General features: G+C 38.6%; 1 protein-coding gene across 1 annotated transcript in view; it reads left to right on the top strand.

The window, feature by feature from the left end:
- LOC132209626 (chloride channel protein C-like) overlaps positions 1–19,738 on the top strand; it is a 69,377-nt gene that overhangs the window by 9,425 nt on the left and 40,214 nt on the right. Inside the window, exon 2 of the mRNA XM_059646361.1 lies at positions 13,928–14,094. Within this exon, the coding sequence (XP_059502344.1) occupies positions 13,928–14,094 (167 nt within the window). The remainder of the gene's footprint in view (positions 1–13,927; positions 14,095–19,738) is intronic.

Genomic DNA, 19,738 nt, shown 5'->3' with positions numbered 1-19,738 from the left:
ATGTTCATTTGTTCAAAGAAAGCCACTCGCCAAAAACTGCTATTTGCATCTAGATTATATTCTATACACTGAATCAAAAATTTGGAATTACTACAGGATATTAAGCAGTAGTGCAAATGTTGTGCACTATGAGCCAGAAATTAGCATAAGCATCAAGTAGCTAAAATGGACCACCCTTGTACAGTGACCCATTATTAAGATTAACTTGGATATCCTATAAAGTTCTGTTGTTGATAAATATATACAAATAATATCCAGTTGAAAATTTAGTACTTATTTGGGATTTTCAATACATTGGTTAGCTCTTAAATAAAATGAGAAGCTGAGAATTCAGTTTCTAATAAATGATATCAGTCTATAAAGATACTAAACGAGAAGGTTTTCAACAACGATTTCTTGTACAGGGAAACATCTTTTGTATCCACTGATTATAAAATCCTGCTACAATCTAAGCAAATCCAGAACTAATTCTGTAAAGAGGAATGCCATATATTGAAGTCATGCATTTTTATAATGTTCTTGTGATATGTTTGTGACTTTTCATTACAGTATATGAATATAGGATGTTGTGGGGGGCATAGTTTAAATGGAAACATAAATGACAATGCAATATTGATTTTTTGTGTCAAATGACCGATCAGCGTGTACTAGTGAACTTATGCTCATTCTTTAAAGAAATAATTGAAGCTTCTCAGTAATTTTGACTTTGTGTTACTTCTTTGCAGTTTGAGAACTGGAAATTAAATATGCAATTATGGGTATTATTATGACAGGAATATACTTGCTCACTTACTGCTCATGATCAGTGTGTTTTGAAAGGAAATTGCTCTTGGAGTGAATATTCCCAAGTAAACTTAAATCTAAATCTCATTTGAAATCAGTGACTAGATATATTTATGAGAGTAGTATGCAGTTGATGTGGTTTGTATCGACTTCAGTAATACCTTTGACAATGTTCCACATGGAAGGCTGGTTCAAAAGGTAAGAGTCCATGGGATCCAAGCCAAGTTTGCCAATCGGATCTAAAATTGGCTGAGAGTAATATGGAGAGATGTTTTTGTGATTATAAACCTGCAACCTGTCATGTACCTCAGGGATCAGTGTTTCCTTGCTATTTGTTATGTACATTCATGACTTAGATGTGAACATAGAAGGTTTGCTTTGTAAGCTTGCAAATAACAACTAAAATTTATGGTGTTGTGGATAATGAGGATAATGGTCTCAGGCTACAGTCTGATATTGATCGGATGGTAAATTGGGCGAATCAGTGGCAGATAGAATTTAATCCTGATGCATTATGGGAGGTCTGATAAGGAAAGAATATAGGTCCCTAGGGGGTTCCAAGGAATAAAAGAACCTTGGATTATGAGTCCATAGGTCCCTGAAGATATCAGATAAGGTAGGCAGGTTGGTGAAGAAGGCATATGGGATGCTTGCCTTCTTTGGCCAGGGCTTAGAATATAGGAACAAAGAAGTCTTGTTGCACCTTTATAAAAGATTGGTTTTAGGCCACAGATGGAATACTGCGTGCAGTTCTTGTCACCACACTATTGGAAGAATGTGATTGTAGTGGAATGGATGCAGAAGAGATTCACTAGGATGTTGCCTGGGATGAAAAATTTCAGTTATGAGGAGACACTGGATAGATTGGATTTGTTTTCCTTGGAGCAGAGGAGGCTGAGCAGAATCTAACTGAGGTATTCAAAATTATGAAACCCACAGACTGGGTAGATCATGAGAATCTCTTCCTCATAGCAGACATGTCTAAGGCTAGTGGGCATAAGTATAACATGGTTTAGAGGAGGTCTGAGAAGGAAAAAAAATGCATGCAAAAGGTGGTAGCTACATGGAAGGTGCTGCGTGAGAGACTGGTGGAGGCAGGTACTCTTGTAACATTTAAGAAGCTACTGGATGAGCGCTTAAAGTGCCGGGACAAAGTAGGCTATGGACCAAGAGCAGGTAAAAGGGATTACTGTAATTTTGTGGCATAAACATGGGGGGCTGAAGGGCCTGTTTTTATATTATTTGGTTCAAAATAACTAAAGAACATGATTTTGTGGGCTTAAATTCAAAGAAGATATTTATTCTCACACACTTACCTTGAATTATCTGTCAGACATACGTGTTTTCTCACATGTACAAAGATTGGATACAGATACAGGTAATGCTGTTTTACAAATTATGGCTCATTCAGTCTTTGGTTTATAACCTCCTGTCTCACATGGGGCAAGTCTGGTTTTTTGGATAGTTTTGAACACTTTAAATTTGAATTAAGTGTCTGGCTAAGTGAAACGTTTACTGCAGGTTGTGAGGGTTTTTATTACTGAATATTTAGGAGGTTGAATCTCAACTGAACTTTGAAAACTGGAATAAATTAATCCTTTGACTGTTTGATACCTTGCAGCTGGTTTCCAAGTTTGTTTGCAGATTGGTGAAACTGATGGTGCTGACGGCTTTCGTGGATCTTGTCAGAAAGCTTCTCTTTGCTGATCTTAAAACAGACTACAAAACCATGGCTAGTGAACATGTTGCCTTTGCAAAATCCAAGTTTTCCAAATAAGGTGTCCTGTTCATATTATTGTCCATTCTGCATTGTAGATTATGGGGTCCACCCAGTCTATTGTGAATTGGGGAGAATCAGTCATGACAAAATGTAAAATTGATAGTTTTCATACGTTAGCATTTGTCACAAGTTGAGTTTCAATCTTCCCTTTTGCTGCAGTGTGAAGCATGGAGACAGGCAGTCTGGAAAATCTGTAGTCTTTTTGTGGTAGCCCATTCTGAAACAAAGAAAGCTGTGAATTTCCTGGATGGCTGTGAATATTCATATTTCATTAAATGTTCACATGAGACTTGATACCATCTAGCGAGTTTTGAGAAGATTTGTAGCTCAGGTTGAGGTTCTGGATGTGAGTTTGCTCGCTGAGCTGGAAGGTTAGTTTTCAGACGTTTCAGGTAACATCATCAGTGAGCCTCCGACAAAGCGCTGGTGTTATGTCCCACTTTCTATTTATCTGGTTAGGTTTCCTTGGGTTGGTGATGTCATTTCCTGCGTTGGTGATGTCATTTCCTATTCTTTTTCTCAGGGGATGGTAGATTGGCTCCAAGTCAATGTGTTTATTGATGGAGTTCCGGTTGGAATGCCATGCTTCTAGGAATGCTGTTCACATCCACCAACATCAACCTGGCCAAAGAAACACTACACTATTAGAAGAACCGAAGACACATACACCAGACACCACCAACCTCATCAGCAAGGACAACGTCATCAAGCTAGTGGACCTATGCCTCACCACCCACTTCACTTTCAATAACGAAACCTACAGAAAAACCAACGGTACACCCATGGGATCTCCGATATCAGGGTTCTTAGCAGAGGCAGTAATGCAGAGACTCGAACAAACAGCTCTGCCAATCATCCAACCCAAACTTTGGGTCCGCTATGTGGATGACACCTTTGTCATCACTAAACAAAACAAATTAGAGGAAACATTCAAGACCATCAATAATACCCTTACTGGCATAACATTCACAAAAGAGGAAGAAAACAACAAACTGCCATTCCTAGATGTCACAGTAGAGCGAACAGCCAATGGGGAACTTCAAACCAGCGTCTACAGGAAAACAACACATACGGACCAAATACTGAACTACAGGAGCAACCATCCCAACACCCACAAACGAAGCTGCATTAGAACATTATTCCAATGAGCCACCACACACTGCAGCACTGAGGAACTACGAAGAGCAGAAGAAAATCACCTATATAGCGTATTCAAAAAGAATGGGTACCCTATGAACACAGTCCGCCGACTCCTCAGCAATAAACCCAAACAAACAGACAAAACGGGCTCAGAAACCATAACAACTCTCCCCTACATCAAAGACATTTCCGAAATGACTGCCAGACTACTCGGACCTCTTGGGATCAGGGTAGCCCACAAACCCACCAACACTCTAAAACAGCAGCTAATGAACTTAAAAGACCCTATACAGACAACAAACAAAACAAACGTCATCTACAAAATACTTGGCAAGAACTGTGACAAACACTACATCGGACAAACTGGCAGAAAGCTAGCCACCAGAATATATGAACATCAACTAGCCACAAAATGACATGACCCACTATCACTCGTATCTTTACACACAGATGAGGAAGGACACCACTTTGATTGGGACAACACATCCATCCTGGGACAAGCCAAACAGAGACACGCACAAGAATTCCTAGAAGCATGGCATTCCAACCGAACTCCATCAACAAACACATTGATTTGGAGCCAATCTACCATCCCCTGAGAAAAAGAACAGGAAATAACATCACCAATGCAGGAAATGACATCACCAACCCAAGGAAACCTAACCAGATAAATAGAAAGTGGGACATAACACCAGCGCTTCGTCAGAGGCTCACTGATGACGTTACCTAGAATGGTGACGAAATGTCCGAAAAATAACCTTCCAGCTCAGCGAGCAAACTCACATTCTTGATACCATCCGTTGACAATTTCTAAATGTCATATGAACTGAGTCAGTCATCTTAACGATTTGCTTGTGTCAAACTTATAAAAAAGTGTTAACTGTAAGTAAATTTACTGGATTCCAACAGTGGCTTGGAGCTTTAGTGGTGTTGGGGGTTTTTATGAAATTGTGCATTTTGTTTTATTCTACATTTCAGTCGAATACTGTGACTAACATTATCGTGTAATTTTCCTTTGTATCTCTTGGCTGTGGCTGTCTGCACGTACATACTCCCTGAGGTTGTAACCTCCTAATCCTTGACTAAGGCACCTCCACAACCATAATATCTGTAATAAGTAAGTTTACTAAGTACAGTTCTCCAATGTAGTGTCTAATACCCCTCACTCTACATGCCTCTTCATGTATGATGTCTTCTCTCCATCTGTCACTGATGTCAATCACATCATTAGCTGTATCAACACAGCAGAAGTTCTGAGTGACTGGTCAGGCTTAAAAGTAGATAAACCTCCAGGGTTTGGATGAAATGTATCCTGGGTTGTTGAGTGAGGCAAGGGAGGAAATAATAGGAGCACTGGCAATAATTTCCAATTCCTCTCTGGCCAAAGCAGAGGTGCCAGAAGGCTGGAGGACAGCCAATGTGTTACTGGAAGGGATCAAGGCCTAAGCCAGAAAACTACAGGTCAGTTAGTCTAACCTCAGTTGTGGGGAAGCTATTGGAAGCAATTCTGAGGGACAGAATCAACCTGCATTTGGAGAGGCAAGGATTTATCAAGAACAGTCTCCATGGTTTATTAACAGGAGGTTTTGTCTAAATACCTTGATTGATTTTTTTCAGAGTTGGCCACATGTGTAATTGAGGGCAATTTGATGTAGTCAACTTGGACTTCAGAGTGATTTTTGATAAGGGCCTGTATGGGGCAATGGTAAGAGCCCATGGAATCCAAGGAAATTTAACTAACTAAATACAGAATTGGTTGAGTGACAGAAAGCAGCTGGTGATGGTTGAGAGGTATTTTTGTGACTGCACTCACATACACACACACAAGCACACACTCGCTCACTCACTGAGTCAGTGTCCGGTGGGTCTCCACAGGGATCAATGTTGAGGCCCTTGATATTTGTGGCATTTTGTCAATGAATGTACACGTGAATGTAAGTTGATCAATAAGTTGATGGATGGGACCATAATTCCATAAGTTTTAAAATTGTTCTGGAAAAGCATTGGGCCTGTTTTAGAAGTTAAATTTCTTATTTGGAGGAGGGCAAATTTTGATGGTATGAGACAGGAACTTTAAAGAGTTGATTGGATTAGTGTCATTTTGCAGGTAAAGGGGCAAGTGGCATGTGGGAGGCTTCTAAACGTGAGACAATGAGAGTTCAGAGGCATTATGTTCCTGTTAGAGTGAAGCGCAAATCTTGTAAGAATAGGGAACAATGGATGAATAAAGATATTGAGGCTCTCATCAAGGATAAGAAGATGTATATTAAGTATAGACTACTGGCATCAAATGAATCTCTCGAAGAGTATAAGGGTTGTAGCAGCATTCTTAAGAGGGAAACCCCGAGGGCAAAAAGTGGATATGAGATAGCCATGGTTGATAAGATTAAGGATAATCCTGTGGGATTCTACAAGTACATTAAGAGCAAAAGAGCAACGAGGGACAGAATAGGCACCTTAGACAACCTCATTGATCTTTATGTGTGGAATCACAGGAGATGGGAGAGATACTAAATGAATATTTCATGTCAGCTCTTAATGTAGAGAAATACACAGAGGCTGGGGAATGCAGGGAAATAGAAATTGATGTCTTGAAAACAGTCCACATTACAAAGAGGAAGTTCTGGAGGTAGTAAAAAAATGTAAAAGTTCACAAACCTCCAGGGCCTGATCAAATGTATCCCATGACATTGTGGGAAGATAGGGAAAACATTGCAGGGCTCCAGGAGAGACATTTATATTGTCTACAGCCAGAGCTGAGGTGCTGCAGGACAGGATGGTGGCTAATGTTGTGCCTGTATTTAAGAAAGGCTGTAAGGAGAAGCCTGGGAACTGTAGACCTATAAGCCTGACATCAGTGTTGGGTAAATTATTGGAAGGGATTCTGAGAGATAGCATTTGGAGAGGCAAGGACTGATTAAAGATAGTCACCATGGCTTTGTGTGAGGGAAATGGTATCTTACAAATTTGATTGAGTTTTTTGAGGATGTAGCCAAAAGGATTGTTGAGGGCAGAGGGTTGACATTGTTTTCTTGGAATTTAGTAAAGCCTTTAACAAGGTTCCACATGGTAGATTAATTAGTAAAGTTTAGATCACATGAGATTCAGGGAGAGCTTGTCAATTAGATATAAAATTGCCTTTATGGTAGGAGACAGAGTGTGATAGGGGAAGGTTGTTTTTAAGACTATAGGCCTGTGCCCTGAAGAGGGAAATCAGGAGGGTGATCAGCAGGGATTGGTGTTGGGTCCACTTTTGTTCATCATTCATATAAATGATGTGGATGAGAATTTAGGAGGTGTGGTTAGTAAGTTTGCAGATGGCACCGTAATTGGTTGTATTGTTGACAATTAAGAAGGATATCTAAGATTACAAAGGGATCTTGATCAAATGGACCAGTGGGCTGAGGAGTGGCAGATGGAGTTTAATTTGGATAAAGCCAAGATATTACAGTTTGGTAAAATAAACGGGGGCAGTGCAGAAGATATTTACTGGGATGTTCCCAGGACCGGAGGGGTTGAGTTATAAGGATACTCTGAGACTTCTTTCACTGGATCACAAGACTTTGGAGAGTGACTTTGTAGAAATTTATAAGTCAAAAGGAGACATAGATAAAGTGATTAGCAAAGGTCTGTTTCCTAGGATAGGGGGACTCAAAGCTAGGGGTCATATTTTTAAGGTGAGGGGAGAAAGATTGAATTGGGATCTGAGGGGCAACTTTTTCACACAGACGATGTTACATACCTGGAATGAATTGCCAGATGAAGTGGTAGACATAGACACAGTTACAACATCTAAAAAACATTTCGATAGGCACATGAATAGGAAAGGTTTAAAGGGAAATAGGCCTAATACAGGAAAATGGGATGGGATTTGTTTGGGAAACTTGGTTAGCATGGATGAATTGGACTGAAGGGCCTGTTTTCATGTTGTAAGACTCTATGAATCCATACCAAAGTGGGTAGGTGATAAATAATGTGAATAGCCTTAGATTACAGAAGGATGAAAGTTAAAAAAGGTAAATGGGAAAAACAAAGCACAACACATTTCATGAGCACATAAAATAACGCCAGGCAAATGAAAGTGGGAACAAAAACAGAATTTGCTAGAAAAGCACAGCAGGTCTGGCAGCATCTGTGAAGAAAATATCAGAGTTAACATTTTGGCTGTGGTGACCCTTTGGACCCAAAACGTTAACTCTGATCTTTTACTTCACATATGCTGCCAGACCTGCTGAGTATTTCCAGAACCTTCTGTTTTTGTTCCTGATTTACAGCATCTGCAGTTCCTTCCGTTTTAATTTAAAGCAGGGACTCCTTGAGACCTGGGACAACTTGCAGAGACCTTGCAGAAACCCTGGAGCTGTGTTTGATACCCAATTTGAACAGAAGGTGAAGTCTATTTAAGTAATTTCTTTTTACTCTTTTCGTAACTCAAAACTGAGCAGGATTGTGACAACAAAACACTTTTCATTGTATCTTTCTAGATACATGTGACAATAAATTAATGACTCGTAATAACTCATGATGTGGATAGGCTGATCAGATGGGCTGATCAGTTACAAACAGAATTCAATCTAAGTGAGTGTGAGGTGAGGCACTTGAACAGAACAAACAAAGAAAGGACATATGTGATAAACAGTTGGTAGGCACCCGGGATGCTCCAAGCATCAGTTTGATCTTGATGTGTATATCCACCATTCATTTAAGGTGGTGGTATTGGTTGATAAAATGGTTAAGAAGTCAAATCCTACAACCTCAGAGATAGTAAGAACTGCAGATGCTGGAGCCTGGGATAACACAGTGTGGAGCTGGAGGAATACAGAGGCCAGGCAGTATCAGAGGAGCAGGAAAGCTGGTATTTCGGGTCAGGACCCTTCTTCAGAAATCCTACAACCTTGTTTCTGCAATGGCTATCAGATAATGCAGATTGAAGTGAATAAAAACTATTAATGAATTTGGTTTGTTTGGAATGATATGCACATTTGGGTACAGAGCCTTTAGTTTTGTCTGTTTTAAAATCTTTGCATCATGAAGTCTTGATTGTTGGTGTATTCTTACATTCATCCTCCCTATTCTTCCCTTCAATTCTCTACCCCACATTTTATATATCACTGTTTTCCTCTCTTCCCTTGTCTCTACTCTTTGTTATACCACATCTTTCCATATTTAATTCTTTGCCCCCACCATTTAGTTGAAAACCATTTCTACTTTTCTACTATGCAGTTTTCCTAGCATGGTGCAGGTGTAGAATGTGCATAAATGGGAACCCACTGGCCTTTCAGCCATGGATTCACCTGTCTAATTTTATGCACCCTCTGCCAATTTGCACAGGCTCAAGTATTAATGACGTCCTGCTTCTTAATTTAGTACTTAGCTTCTCATTTTGTCTGTAAACAGAAATCCTTTCCTACCTCTATCTATGTTTTTGGTACGTATATTCACCAGTAAAACTAGATCCTTCTCTCTCCCACTGTAAGCATCTCTCTAGCTCTGAGCAAATGTCCTGGATCCTGGAATGTGACAGAAAGTATACCTGTCTGGATTCATGCTCTTTGCTGTGGCAAAGCTATTAGTCTCCCTGACCCACCACAATCTACTAGTGCTACAATCCTTTGGAGATAGCAAGAACTGCAGATGCTGCAGTCAGTGACAACACAGAGTGAAGCTGGAGGAACTCACAGGCCAGGCAGCTTCAGAGGACCCCAAAGCAAAGCCATCAGACAGGGGTTCACCCGTACCTCTACCAACTTGGTCTACTGTATTCACTGCTCCTCATGTGGCCTCCTCTACATCGGTGATACCAAATGTAGGTTTGCAGACCATTTTGTAGATCATCCGAGCTCTGTACATGACAAAACAACAACATGTATCATGGTGCCATGGTCAGTTTGCTCATCTTGCTGCAGTGCCCACTCTCATCCAAAAATGCTTGAGATCCTTAAATCTAAAGGATAATTGCAGAGACTGACATACTTGCCTTCTGGGTCCTCCAACTTACCTCACTCACAGCTATGCCTTACTGTCCCTTACCACTGACAATATCAGTAAACCTTTTTGTAAATAGTATGAATGTCTCCTGGTGCAAAGAATCCAGATTTCCTGCCCTCTCCTTAATGCATCCCACAGTCTCCAGCTCATTTACTCTGCTGTTCAAGCTGAATCTTCTCAAGTATCGATGTCAATGTGTTTGCATTGAATCTCAGTACTTTTCAGGAACTCCCACATCTGCAGCCTTGACAACTAACCTACCCTGCCATTCTTAAAGAGTTTTAATTAATTATTTAGAAATAACTTGCACTTTCTTATTTTACCTTTTAAAAAACTTAACGCCAATTTGAATGCTATATTAAAAATAAAGAATAGAATTAGCCTTAATAATTTACCAAAGATTCAGCAAATTTAAAACCATAATAACAGAAGAAATGGGAGCAGGGGTAGGATATTTGGCCCTTCAGACCTGTCTGCTCTTCAAGAGATCATGGCTAATCATTCCTAGGCCTCAATTCCTCTCTTGGACCAGCTTATCATTGCATTAAACTTTCTGATATTTTAAAAATGTATCTATCGCTATTTTAAATACTTCCAGTGATGTGGCTTCCACGACACTTTGGGGTTGAGAATTCCAGACATTCACTACTCTCTGGCAGAAGAAATTCCTCACATCTCAGTTTTAAATGAGTGTCGTATTTATCTGTAACTGTGTCCCCGAGTTAAAGGTTCTTCAACTAGCAGAAACATTATCTAAACATCTACTCTGTCAAATCCCCTCAGAATATCTGTTCAATAAGATCGTTTCTCATCCTTCTAAATTCTAATGAATAAAAGCCTAACCCATTTTGATAAGTCAACTCTTTCACACCATGAATAAGCTGAGAGTGAATCTTGTTTGAACTGCAACCCATACCAGTTTATCTTTTCTTAAATATAGGGACCACAATTGGAAACAACACTTCAGATAGGGCCTCATGAACACGCTTGTGAAGTTTTTAACAATACTTCCCTATTTTTAAACTCCAACCCCCTAGCAATAAAGGGCAAAATTCCATGGTCATTTAAATAACTTGCTGCACCTGCATGCTAAACCCGTGTGTTTCATGCACCAATACACCCAGATCCCTCTGCATAACACTTTTGTTTTGAGTCTTTTTCTATTTAAATAACCGTCTCCCTTTTGATTCTTCTGACAAAACTACATGTTCTCACGTTTTCTTACATTGAACTCCATCTGCCAAGCTTTTTGCCCACTTGCTCAGCCTATTTAAATCACTTTGTAGATTCCTTAATTTGCATTACAATATTACGTCCTGATTATTTTAGTATCATAAGCAAATGTGGATACATTAAACTCTGCCTCCTCCAAGTTAATAATTTAAATAGTAAATATTCAAATGTATAGGACTGATCTTTGTGGCTATCCACTAGCTACATCATTCTAATCTGAAAAAGACACATTAATTCTAACCTGAGATAGCAAGAACTTCAGGTGCTGGAGTCCGAGACAACACAATGTGAAGCTGGAGGAACACAGCAAGTCAGGTAGCATCAGAGGTGCAGAATAGTTGATGTTTTGGGTCCAGACGGGAAGGGTCCTGACGTGAAACATCAACTTTTCTGCACCTCTGATGCTGCTTGACTTGCTGTGTTCCTCCAGCTCTACACTCCATTATCTCTTAATCCTAACTTCTGTGTGTCACCCAATCCTCAATTCCCTCTAGTACTATGAGCTCTCATCTTGTGCATGAAACATTTATTGAGTGCCTTCTTGAAATCAAAATACACCACATCTACCAGTTCTCTTTTATCAACCCTGCATTTTATATCCTCAAGGAGCTCTAGAAAATTCGTCAAACATGATTCCCTTTCACAAAACCATGTTGACTCTATTTGATTATATTAGGCTTTTCTTAATTTTCTGCCAATTGTTCTTTAATAATGGACTCTAGGATTTTAACAACAGATGTTAGGATAAGTGGAATATAATTTCCTACTTTTTGTCTCCCTGTCTTCTTGAGCAGGGCTTTTCAATCTGGTGAATCTCTCCCTGTGAATCTTGGTAAAGTTCAAGAAAAGTGTCCACTATTTCTAAAGCAACTTCCCTTAATGCCCTTGTATCTAAATCCTAATAACTTGTGTATCTTCAGCCCCATTAATTTGCCCACTGTAATAGGGACTGTTGCAAGAACATTCTTCCCATTAGCATCTTTCTTGACTGTTAACTTTGAGATATTTGTAGTGCACTCCATAACTTTGAGATATTTATAGTGTACTCCACTGTGAAGACTGTTTCAAAATATTAGTTAGAGTCATGTGCTGTTTCCCTGTTCCCATTACTAACACATCCTCCAAAGGTCTCACGCCGATTTTAGCTAATGCCTTTCATTTTATACGCCTGAGAAGCTCTTCAAGTTTACTTTATATTTCTTGCCAATTGACTTTCGTAATTAATTTCTTCCTCTTGATTAGTTTTTTAGTCATTCACTGCTGGTCCTTAAAAGAAACTCAATACCCTGGCCTATAGCTAATTTTTGTCCCTTTACACGCCTTAGTTTTTGATTAGATACCCTTCTTGACAACCATTGTTGACCAAGTTTTTTTTGACTGGAATAAATTTTTACTGAGTATTGTGGACTTTATGCTTAAATGCCTGTTACTACTCATTCATTGACTTTCACTTAGTTTATTTTCCCAGAGTGCGTGAGATGACTCTTTCTTCATACGTCTGTAATTGACATTAGCTAAGTTGAAGACACTACTTTGAGACCTGAATTACTCTCCCTCAAAATGAGATTGGACTTTCACCATGTTGTGATAGTTACCCACCAGAGGATCCTTAGCTACATATTCCTTTATTATTCCTATCTCATTACACATTATTAGATCTAAAAGCACTTGCTCCCGGGTAGATTCTGCAACATTCTTCCCAGTCAATATACAAATTAAAATCACCCAAGACATTTAAAGTGCCCTTCCTTCGCGCCTCCATTACTTTCCTACCATGAGGCAATTCTTTGGGAGTCCATAGGCAACTTCTACCTGCAACTTATTTTCTTTGCTATTCTTTAATTCTACCTGAACTGATTCCACAATACAATCTATTGCAGCTTTATCACTATTCACCACTGCACCGATGCCTTCCCTTAGTAATAAAGCTATCCAATCCTCTTTTTTTACATCCTTTTCTCTAGTAGAGCAATTCCAGTCAACTCCAACAAATCCAGCTCTGTCTCTGACTTTCTATCACAGTTCCTTGACTTGCCTGCTATCTTGGTGCTGCAGATTACTGGAAAGAAATTACTGGGGAGATGATTACTCCAGAAGTTTTCTGTAGAGGGATGTAAGGTCAATGGCCAGGGTATATAGCTTATGCTGGAGGAGAATGTTGATGGCTTCAAGCTTCTCAATGTTTAATTGAATAAATTGTTACGTATACAAGATTGGATATTAAACACACAAAGTGACAGCACAGAAATAATTGAAGGGTCAAGAAATGTGGGAGAGAGGCAGAGGTAAGTGCCATCATAATGACCTAAGTATATGTGAAGTCAATTCCATGAATGGAGAAGAGGTTCTGGAAAGGCAGCTTTCAAGTGAAGTAAAGAAGGATCCAAGAACAGACTCTGGAGATGTGAGGATGGGTTTCTGGCTCTAGTCTCACCTGCCTCAAATTGCTCTGCTGTAGTGTAGTTGGATCTTACAGTTTTGTTTTTTTTAAGATAAAGCTGGGAATTACCTTGCATTTTAATGGTCTCAAACCTTTAGTCATGTTGCTGCCAGGACAACAAATATCCAATCCCAATTCATTCTTGTTGGTGAAAACATGTTGGACGAAAATCTAGCTCAAGTATGCTACATATGCGTTATAATTGTGGAACAGTGAAGTGGTGAACAAAAGAAAATTAAATGTCAAAATTTCTGTTTTCTTTATCTATTGCTTAAATTTATGTTATGGTTTATCAAAAACAATTTATTAAATTTGGGAAAATGCTGTAAAATTACATTGAACAGGAGCTTGGGCTTTGTGATTTTATTTCCAGAGAAGACACATCAATTTATCTAAGAGTAAAGGAAGTCAACACCTTCCTTAAATCTGACTAAATCGTTAAATTACTGTTTAAAAACATTCTTATTTAACCTAATTTTAAATTAAAATATAAAACTTCCAACTAAGCTTGCAACTATTTTTGAGGTAAATGCTGAACTGTTTTATTTCCAACATTATTCCAGGTGGAACTAACCAATGATGTGCAGTCATTACTGCCAATGATGGTAGCTGTTATGGTGGCTAGGATGACTGGGGACTTGTTCAGCCACTCGTTGTACAGTTCTTTACTGAAACAAAAATGTATTCCGTTCCTGGAGCCAGAACCGTGTGTCTTGTACCAGAACAAGCCGTAAGTACCTTCAGAACTATTCGAAGAGTCTTCTCTGATCAGGCACTCAAGTATCTGTTTAATGTTATGTTTGAATGTTTGAATTCAAACAATTGAATAAATTAAACTACACAGGATCAGGAGTTGGATTTGAGCAGGATTATTGATCAATTTACTATTAGAAGGCAGTTGATATTTGAGAATGTGTTACAAAGGATGACTGTTTTTCTTATGCTTTATGGCCTATTTGCATTGATTTAGGATGTCATATTGAAAAGGATACACACCCTTTGTTGTGGATTTAGACCGTTCAACAGTGACAAATAGGTAAAAATGAGTTGGCAGAATGTTTCAATGTTTATTCTACTTTGGCCAATAAGTTCAATATTAATGACCTAATCTCTAACTCCAGCAATGTGCAGGAGGAAGCTAACTGGGGCAATCAACAAAATTTGGCTCATCATCCTTGAGCTGATATGTTTGTGCTCGTCATAATTTTTATGCAGGTGGTCATGACCCATGAAGCTGTGACACTATTATTATCTTTAAATCATGCTCTGATACTGTAATCATTTGTACCAATTCATGGAATATGGGTGTGGTGGTTTGCTGGCAATTACTGCAAATTGAGATTAGCAGCGAGCTGCCTTCTTGAATTACTACAGTCGGCACATTCGCAGTACTGTTTGGTAGGCAGTTCAAAGATTTTGATTAATTCACCATGAAGTAATAATAATATAGTTCTAAGTGAATCTCAATCATGGATTTCAACAGTTTTGTTCATGTTTAGTTGAAGGCTGTAATGAGGTTTGGAGCTGGTAGTCCTGGCATAACCTAAACTGGCATAAGCAACCATGTCATTGGGAACTTAATGACATGTATTAGCACTTCTCATGATGGCAGCCTTGGTGATTGAGAATAGGCTGAGCAGGCTGTCGAATGCCTGAAATGGATTTGTGCTGCTTTTTGTCAACAGGAAATATGGACATAGTTTTCAACATTGTCAAGTAGAGGTCAGTATCATAGTTGTACTGGAACAGCTTGGCTATGTGCGCAGCCAGTCTGGGACACAATTCTTCAGCACTGCAATCATAATATTGTTGAAGCCCATTATTCAAACTATTTCTTGATATAATGTAGAATGAACAGAGTGGCGGTATTATGGTTGGAACTTCAGCTGCCACTCAGCTGTAACTGAGCATTAAATTGACCAGCATTGCAAAAGTGTTTAGATGTATGCTCAGTGCTAATGTTAAGAACATTGCCTCAGGGTTGAAGAAGAACTTGGAGTGAAAAGAGGCAAAATCCAGTTGTCATGTTTCACCTGAGCAGCAATGAGAAAGAGGTTCTGCTGAGGAAGTATGAGCAACCAGGGCTAAAGGAAAAAGCAGAACATCAAAAATTAATAATCTCTGGATTGATAGCTAAGGAGGATTGTTCACATGAGGGGAGGTGTGAAAAGTTAAAGAGGAAGGACATATCAGTATTGCAGGGCTGTGGTAAGATAATGATTTTCAGAATGTAAAAGGAATGGACAAAGCATATAACATAAGAGCACACTAGCATAATGTTGCAGATTGGGGAAACATGGTAAAAAGATAGAATTAATGACTTTTTATGTGAATATATTCTGCATTTATAAAAGGATGGCATGATGATACCATTGCATAGATATGGCTTGAAAGTGACCAGGTTGGGACCTTAATATTTAAGGGCATTTGACCTTTTAGAAGGACAACGAAGGGAAAATATGGTGGAGTAGCTTTGTTAGTACAGGATGAATTCAGTATACTGATGAAGCATTAACTTGACTCAGCAGATCGGGGTGGTGTGGTGACATAGTGGTTAGCACTGCTGCTGCGCAGTCCCAGGGACCTGGATTTGATTCCAGCCTTTGTTGACTGTCTGTGTGGAGTTTGCATGCTCTCCCTATGTCTACTTGGGTTTCCGCTGGGTGTTGCAGTTTCCTCCCACGGTACAAAGATGTGCAAGTTAGTGGATTGTCCATGATAAATCGTCTGTAGTGTACAGGGATGTGCAGGCTAAATGGATTAGCTATGATAAATATGAGGTAGGATAAGGGGTGGGACGCTGTTTGGAGAGTCATTGATGACTTGATGGGCCGAACGGCCTCTTTCCACACTGTAGGGATTCTATTCTATTCTATGTAAAATCAATTTAAGTTGAGGATAGAGATAACAAAGGAAATAAGTCACTTGTGAGATTTGTTTGTAGGTCACCTGAGAGTAGTTACACTGAGACACAGTATAAATTAAGAAATAATAGGAGCTTATAGGAAACATACTGTAGGTAGATTTCAGACTTCATATAGATTGGATAAATCTACTTGATGAAGGTAGTCTGAAGTTCACAGACTGTAATCATAAAATTACTAGGCTAGAGGCTTGGTAATGTGTAATAAAGCAGGATTAATGAATGTCCTCATAGTAAACGATCCTTTTGGTAAGAGTGCTCGTAACATGATAGAATTTTGGGTTCAGTTTGGCAATGAGAAATGTTAATTCATGACTAGGGACATAATCAAACAACAACAATTACAAGGGTATGAAGTCAAATTTGGCTAATGTGGAACTGGAGAATGGATAAAATGTTAAACCGTTGGAGAACCAGTGATAAACATTTACGGAGATATTTCAAAACTCTGAAAAGACAAATTCCACTGACAAAGGAAGATTCTTTGTAAAGGATGTATTATCCATAGCTAGCTAGGGAAGTTAAGGATGGTATGAAATTTAAAGCTTAGGGATAAAACACTGCAAAGATTAAGGATAGTTGAGGAGATTAGGAAATAAATTAGAAACCAGCAAAATATTATTAAAATAAAAAGAGTAATGGATTGAGTTATGAGTGAAATATAACAGGAAGTATAAAAACAGAGAGTAAAAAGTTGAGTATTATGCAAAAAGAAAAAGAATAGCCAAGTAAGATTCATTCCCACAGCTGGTAGATAGGCAAATTTATATTCAGAAATTTGGAATTGGCAAATGTCTTGAACAATGGTCCTGTATTGCCCTTCACTGTAGAACGCTCAGAAAATCTCCCAAGAATAGAAGAAAATAAATAAGCAAACAGAATAGTAGAAAACTAATGGGACTAATGGCTAACATGTTTCCTGGACTTGATGGACTGATTCTTAATGACTTAAAAGAAGTGGTTGCAGAAATATTGGAAGCACTTGTAATTTTCTGAAATTCCCTAGATTATGGCAGTGTCTTACAGGCTTAGTAAATCCTAAATGCAGCACCTGTATTCAAGAAAGGAGGAAGAAAAATTAAGGAAACTATAGGCCATTAGCCTAACACCTGTCATTGGGAAAATGCTAGAATCCATTACTCAAGTCAAGTTGCCATAGTCTGACAAGACTCTAGAGCTACTGGGAGGCAGTAGCAGGATACTTAGAAGACTGTAATAAGGCAGAATCAACGTGGTTTTGTGAAATGTAAACTATATTTAATATATTTATTACAGTTTTGATGATGTGCAAACATGGTGGATAAAATGGACCCGATAGATTGAGTATATTTGCTTGCCTTTGTGTGCCCTTGTACATGAATCAGAAAAAGTTAGCATCTAATGAGGATGGTAAATGGAATGTTGGTCAGTACGCCAAGTGAAATGTAGTAAAGAAATTGAGATTCCTTGCTATAACTATATTGGACAATAGTGAGACCACACCTTTGGTACTGTGTGAAATTTTGTCTCCTTACTTAAGGAATGATGTGTTTGTTTTGGGCACAGTTCAAGAGCTTTACTAGACTGATTCCTGGATGAAGGGTTGTCTTATAAGGAAAGGTTGAGCAAGTTGCATTTACATTCATTGGAGTCTAGAACAATTAACTATGAACTTATTAAAACATGTAAGATTTTGTGTGGGCTTGAGAAGGTCGATGCTGTTAAGATGTTTTCCCTTACAGGAAACAAAGTTTCAATTTTCAAATTAAAGGGTCTGACATTTAACACTGAGATGAACATGAATTTTTACTCACAGTGTGTGGTTAAAGTTTGGAATTCTGTTCCATAGAGAACAATGGAAGCCATTTAAAAAAAAATATAGTCAAGGTTGGTTTAGACAATTTTTTTTGATGTGTAAGTGAGTTAAGGATTATGGAGACAGGAGTAACAGCAATATGCAGGAAAATGCAGTTAAGGTCTGATCCAAATGGTTTGTTTGTGCCTTGACTTCTTCAGAGCTTATGGTCCATTGATAATGTGGCTGTTTGCATTCAACAACATTGGGATTAAGATTTTAATATGGGAACTGAACCATGTTCTTAAGTCTTTATGTTGATTTGATGTGCAAACATCTGTTTAGTTTTTGAAATAACTGAATATATACCTGACAATACAGACATCTTTGGAAAGACCATTGTAATAAATTCTGGAGGGTTCATTTAATCAAAAACAATAGACTATCAATAGAATGCTTGGCTGAGTTCCAAACCAACTAATGGATTTAGCTTGTAGGGTTTGTTTACACTGTACACAATTGGTCAGGGCATGTTATGCTTTGTTTGATACTTCCATTTACAGTTAATGAGCAATTTATGGATTAAATTACTTCAAGATACTTTTGAATTACTTTTATGGAAATGTGAGAGCTTTCAAGAAGAGAATGAGTGGCTATGTGCTTGTTTGACAGTTTTACCTCACATTTTCCCTCCTTATAGTACATCTGCCACATTTTTGTATGTTCACTTAACTTATCAATATCCCTTTGTAGATTCTTTGCACCCTCCTCACAACTTGATTTCCAGCTAATCTTTGCATCATCAATAAATTTGGCTACAATGTAACCTATCCCTTCATCTGAGTTAACATAGATCTTATGTAGATAAGACCACAACACCGATCCCTGTGCCACCTTAGTTGTTTCAGTTTACCAAGCTGAAAATGATATGTTTATGCCAATGCTGTTTCCTGTTATTTAGACAATCCTCCAATATATCACCCAAATATCATTTTAAAAGTAGAGTCTTAATGTGTAATTGTTTATTTATTTGTTTCAGAAATTCTCCTGTTAATATGAGGCTCAAGGATGAGTTCCATACTAGGGTACTGGGTAAATGGTTAAGGTAGATGCATTGAGAATACATGGAAAATATGGAGGGGATGATATGAAAGTATATAGAAGGGTTATGGAGTGCATGAGAAATATGAAAGAGTATGGAAGATTATTAAAGACATAGGTGCAGTTGAAAATGAAGGCTAAGGGTCGGTGTACTTAGCATTCATTTATAGAACTGGACTGATGCCCCATGAATGGAGGCAGGCCTTCTAATCTGCCTACCTTCAGCTTCCACGCACTTTGTTTCCAACCTCAGCCCTCTCTAAAAATTGTCTTCCATGATCCCAGTTTTCTTTGAGACTTGGGTATGAAAATAGCATGGATGGGCTCTGTCAGGCCAAAGGCAGGAATATGACATCAGGAAGTAGCACAATCAATGATCCCTGCCTTGAAGATAAAAATCCTGTCCCTTGACTCCACAAGGATACTACGCTAGTTCCTCCTGTCAACACTGTTACGCGTTGTTGCAGCTATAGACTCAATATAGCACATTGGGCTATTTGGCTCATATAGTCTAAGTTAATTCTCTGTGGAGAAAGTCAATCAACTTCATTTCTTATTCTATCCCTCTAGCCCTGC

This window comes from Stegostoma tigrinum, chromosome 5, assembly GCF_030684315.1.
Source record: "Stegostoma tigrinum isolate sSteTig4 chromosome 5, sSteTig4.hap1, whole genome shotgun sequence".
In the NCBI taxonomy this organism is placed as follows: domain Eukaryota; kingdom Metazoa; phylum Chordata; class Chondrichthyes; order Orectolobiformes; family Stegostomatidae; genus Stegostoma; species Stegostoma tigrinum.
The sequence above is the reverse complement of the archived record's forward strand: the minus strand, read 5'-3'. Positions and strand labels throughout refer to the sequence as shown.